This window comes from Zerene cesonia, chromosome 11, assembly GCF_012273895.1.
Source record: "Zerene cesonia ecotype Mississippi chromosome 11, Zerene_cesonia_1.1, whole genome shotgun sequence".
In the NCBI taxonomy this organism is placed as follows: Eukaryota; Metazoa; Arthropoda; class Insecta; order Lepidoptera; family Pieridae; genus Zerene; species Zerene cesonia.
In genome coordinates this window covers 4,635,430-4,640,759 of record NC_052112.1, presented here as the reverse complement: position 1 = coordinate 4,640,759, position 5,330 = coordinate 4,635,430, and the positions used below count along the sequence as shown (strand labels likewise).

General features: G+C 34.2%; 1 protein-coding gene across 4 annotated transcripts in view; it reads left to right on the top strand.

The window, feature by feature from the left end:
* Positions 1-5,330, top strand: part of LOC119830406 (bromodomain-containing protein 3-like) — a 14,790-nt gene that overhangs the window by 7,471 nt on the left and 1,989 nt on the right. For 3 of the 4 annotated variants that reach the window (XM_038353421.1, XM_038353417.1, XM_038353420.1), the window contains 4 exons: positions 174-290; positions 3,540-3,607; positions 3,684-4,730; positions 5,072-5,226. In XM_038353421.1, the coding sequence (XP_038209349.1) occupies positions 174-290; positions 3,540-3,607; positions 3,684-4,730; positions 5,072-5,226 (1,387 nt within the window). The remainder of the gene's footprint in view (positions 1-173; positions 291-3,539; positions 3,608-3,683; positions 4,731-5,071; positions 5,227-5,330) is intronic. The other variant, XM_038353418.1, reaches the window with a different exon arrangement.

Sequence of the window (5,330 nt, the reverse complement as noted above, 5' to 3'; positions counted from 1 at the left end):
AGTGGCATGCCACTATTTCACGCCGGTTTTCTGTGGGGGTGTGGTACTTCCCCGGTGCGAGCTGGCCCAATTCGTGCCTAAGCGTGCTCGACTCCCACAATGACATACCAACACTATTTCGAATATAACGCGCTATTGTATTATACGATATAAAGTATTAATTCCAACAACAGACGGGTGCAAAGACGGGCTGGGCGGAGGCATGTCGTCGTCGTCCAGTTCGTCCGACTCGTCTAACTCGTCGTCCAGCACCGACACCAGCTCGTCCGACAGCAGCGACAGCGAAGCAGGTTAGACTGACACACTCGCCTCCGCCGCGGCTACCCTCTGTAGCCGCCCTCCATGTAACATACTACTTAGCACTAGGATCCACTTGCATTTAAGAGTTAACTAGCCGTCGCGACGCACGCGCGTGCGAAGCGCCCGAGATCTATTGAGTAGTTTTAGGTTATTGGCAATTTTACCTTAGACGTGTGAAGAAACTGAATTTAAAATACAGTATTTTAAAATGCGACTGATTGTGGATGGTACTCTGTTTCTTCATTGATGAGATGCGATAATGCAATTTTTATGTTATTCTAGTCTGAAAATGTAATGTGACAGCATGAATGTTTTGAGAATGGTAAAAGATTCGACTTTAGTGATTCAGATCATCTCACACTCAGAATTTGGTTGTAGTTTAATCGGACTGATTGCATAGATAGTAGGATAATTCTATCTAGTTCAGGATGTTTATGATTTTTTTTTTAATTATCTTTTATTTATTAATCTATTATTTATTTACTAAACTTATTTTTTACTTGGCAGATTTCTTTTCAAAAATAAATGTACAGGAGTACTTTGCGTTTGTATAATTTGTCTTTTTATAATAACATCATACATCTTCTGAGTATTGTTTTATAATATTGTCTTATTGTTTTTTTTAATTACGTAAAATGATTATTACTTCTACTTTTCTACTTTGAGGTATGTGATGTTATGTTTTATTTTTTGAATCAATGAAAACGAATGATGTCTTTCTGTGATACACATGAATTAAGGGTATATTAAAAATATGATCAGGTATTTTAAAACTTCATCGAAGACAGATTCTGGTAAAGGCACAAACGTATCGGTAGTTAGTAAGAAGGAGAAGCCAGCTTTGGTGTACGCTGACACTCGTAACCGTTGCCGGTAAGGTAAATATTTTTTTTGGTTTACTTCTATAAACCAATAGGAAATACCTTTTCACATTAATATTTTTAACTATATCATGTCCTCAGAGCGGTGTTATTTCATTTGCATCTTAAAATGTTGAATATCGTTATTACGTATCGGAAACTTCAGATCTCACGGTTACTAATCGCTTTTGAGTGTGAATTCTGGCTATGAGTGAGTGCCATGCGGTAGTAGCGCAGGATACGTAGTACTTAGGCGGCCAGGCGGCGAGCGGGCGCGGGGCGCGGGAGCGGGCGCGGGGCGAGGGGCGAGGGGTGCGAGGCGCCAAGGAACTAGCAGCGCCGAGCGCCGCGCGCGGTCCGCCACACGTATTGCAAACAATTGTGTAAGGATGGATACCATGCTGGCAAGCAAACATAGCTTTGTTCTTGTTCTGACTCAATCTGTCGCCTCGAGGATATTAATGTGACATGTTGTAGTTAAAAATTTTACTCATTGAAAAGGTATCGTTTATTGGTGATCGCCTAATGTTTGTATGCTTGCTCCCAAATTGAATACGTGTTGCCGAAATCATAACGACAATGAGAAATACTAAAGCTGGCCTTCTTCCTTTCACAAATTGTTTGCAAACATTGATATGATTGATTAATGCAAAATACATTGTATTTTCATGGAATATATTATGATATATTGTATTACATTTTAATACACGGCCTAAGACAGAATCATCTAAATATTGTTTGACAGCTGGATTTCTGTTTAGCTTTTAATTTTACAAAAATGTCAAACATAGGAGGGAGGATATCGGTGCAATACTTTGCATAATCATATGGACAGGTGCTTCAAAAAAAGCTACATTGTATTTTAATTTAAAAGAATAATACATTTGAACCCATATATAAAGTATGATAAAATAAATAATAGACATCCATAAATTAAAAATTCATTTGGTTGTAAATAAAAAATTATAGCCATGGTGAAAGAAAGCAAAAAAGGGGTGTTTTACTTTATAGTAAAAATTACTATGAACCAGCAACAATTATACGACCCTGTCTTAGTATAATTTTTTATTTTTAATATATTAGAGGGATTTGATCCTCTAAATTGTTGTCACTACATTAATAGTTTTATTTATTTAACATAAAATTATTTAAAGAGTATATAACTTAAAAAAGAGACAAATTAATAATAATTTAATCGTCTGTTTTTTTATACATATTTTTTTACATACATTTACTTCCCTCTACTCAATGTTAGGAAAAACTATTACCACTTAAGTGTCTTTAGTATATAGGGGTATAAATACAATTCTTTTAAATAATGATTAAATATATTTATAAATGGTATTGTACGTTTATAAATTGATAAAATAAAAAATTGTAAATTGCAGCTACGTTTACGTACGTCTTAATGTATTCATATGTAAGTGCGATTTGATTTTGTATAGTGAACAGAATCTTATTTTAATATATGAACAGAATTGGGCAAACAGTATTTCTCTGTTTTTTAGAATATGTTAGCCATTGACGATTGTACATTCCTATTGAATAAAATATAAGGGTTTTAACATTTTAACATTCTTAGTGCACTTTTACCATAAACACGTTTTGTCCAAGTACAATTATAATTGAGATCTTTTTATTCATTAGCGATAGTTCACAATTATAAAAGGCAGAGATGTCCAACGCTTATTTAGTTTATTTTTTCATAATATACTCGTACTGCTATAGCTTATACCTTTAAGTATAGATTGATATATGGTTTTTTGTACTTTAACCTTACCTCTGCCCTAGTTTATTTATTTTCGACTTCATGAACAGCACTGAGTTTATCTACATACATACCTTTACAAAGTGATCATGTACTTGTAGATTGGCTTAAAATGACATAGTTAGGTATAACAATATTAGGTGGAAATGTATTTGGTACAATTAATGCAAGTGTTGTTTGTATTGATGTAGCATTTAAAAAGTGAAAAGTGTAAACAGATACACAATGTGTAACAAATTTTGTATAAGTTTTAATCAATCAATTATCATGACTTGTAATGTTTAGGTTTAATAGTATTAAAAACTTTGTATATAATTCAACATAATATAATAAAAAATTAAGTAAAAACCTAAACCTATATGTATAGTTTTTTTTTGTTATTCCCTGAGACCTGAAGTTTCTATATAATGAAATACAACATAAAAACCATTTTTCTGTGAATGAATCTAAAAAACATTAATTAAAGTGAAAACCCACCGAGTGTCAGAACATCAAAGCTAACCGTTAAAATTTATATCAAATTACCAACGAGTAAGTATTTATATAAAGTAACATTGTCATTGACTGCATATGGCATAGATTACTCACGATCGCACGTATGTTATTTTCAGGCACAAATGTGGGGAAACAAAAGAAAAAAGTAAAGAAGCAGTCTCATCAGCTACCATCATCACAACCTGTAATAATTATTTCCTATGATTTTTGTGGTTCTTTCTTTCCGAATTGGGTATTTTACTATATTGGTATATTTTCAGAAAACGATAACGCCGGTCGTTGCCCCAGTAACAGCGCCACCAGTTGTACCGCCCGTTACTAATGAGTTACCACCGACACAAGTTCCTGCAGAAGTCAAAGAAGTTCCAGAAGTGACACATTCTCCAGCTTTAGAACTAAAAAATCCACCGGTAGCTTCGGCGCCATTGACTAATCCTGTGCCAGAAACTATTTATCCCCCAATAAGCAATTTGCCAGATTCATCTAATGTCCCTATAGCACGAGAAAGTGAAAATTTAAAACCTCTTAAAATAGAGCCTAGAAATGGACTCGACAAAGTTGATACGTCACACTACATAGATCCAATAGAACGCTCATTGGCAAACATAGAACGCAGTTTACAAGCCGATGTGCCTATGGATGTCAGCGTAAGTGCTTCAGAATCATCGATGCGTCTTGATGACTTTAATTTATCTAAACCTTCCATAATGCCGGACCCTTCCCATCATAACTTAATGGCACAACTTGGTGGATTAACAGATATGACTCACGTATCAGAACCCATTAAAAACGAAATGTATCTTCCACCCGCTCATAATGGATTTGTGGAGAAGAATATGGCACATGAGCGTGAAATATTAGGTTCTGATATTAATCCTAACATTACCAGCATGTCATCTGCGCCACCTGTCTCTTCTATTTTTGATCCAGTATACACGGCACCGCATACGCACCCTGTAACAGCACAAGCACATCTAAATATGCCAAGTGTACCGAACATGATTGCTCCTGCCATAAAAAAGGAAGATGTGAAACCTCTGCTTACGCCTAAGCCTATTGAAGATCTTATGAGAGTACCAAATGTTGCTACAAATAACATGTCCGATAGGGCGAAATATGAAATAGATAAAAAAATGGAAGATGCAAAAAATTCAAGCTTTGCTCAAGCATTTAAAGTCAAACAAGAACAAAACCTTAAGAATGCAAGCTCATGGTCCTCTTTGGCGCAAGCTGGAAGTCCTCAAAGTGTCCCAACAATAGGCACAAATAATCAAATTAAACAGAAGCCAGTTATGGATAGTTTTCAAGTAAGTGTTTTATCTAAAATGGAAATAAAATACAAATTATAACGTATAATAAATTTTTTTTTATTATAAGAGGTACGGAGAAGGACATACGTAAAAATAATTGACCAATAAACTATTTTTACATTTACAACTTCTTTACCTAGGTATCACTGATAATACGAATAATACAAAATTTCATTTAAATCGGTCTCAAGATTAGCCCTCACAAACTAACAGACAAATACATAACCAGAGTATTAAAATATAAAAAAAATAATAAGTTCCGTTTCACTCACATTCTCTTGACTTGATTTTTAGCATATGGTTCATACATAAATTCGTCAGTTTTATTATATGTATAGACGTATTTGCAGGCTTTTAAGAAACAAGCCCGAGAGAAAATAGATCGACAAAGAGCACTTATTGAACAGCAGGAATTGAGAAGAAAAGAACAAGCCGAAAGAGAAAGGCAAAGGCAAGAAACAGAAAGACGGCATCCTGAAGAGGAAAAAATAAGGTAATCAAATATTTAACAACCTAATTTTATTTATTTTATTTATTTATTTAAATAAAGGCTTACCAACTAGATACATAATTTCTTGTTAAAACTATTAAAACATT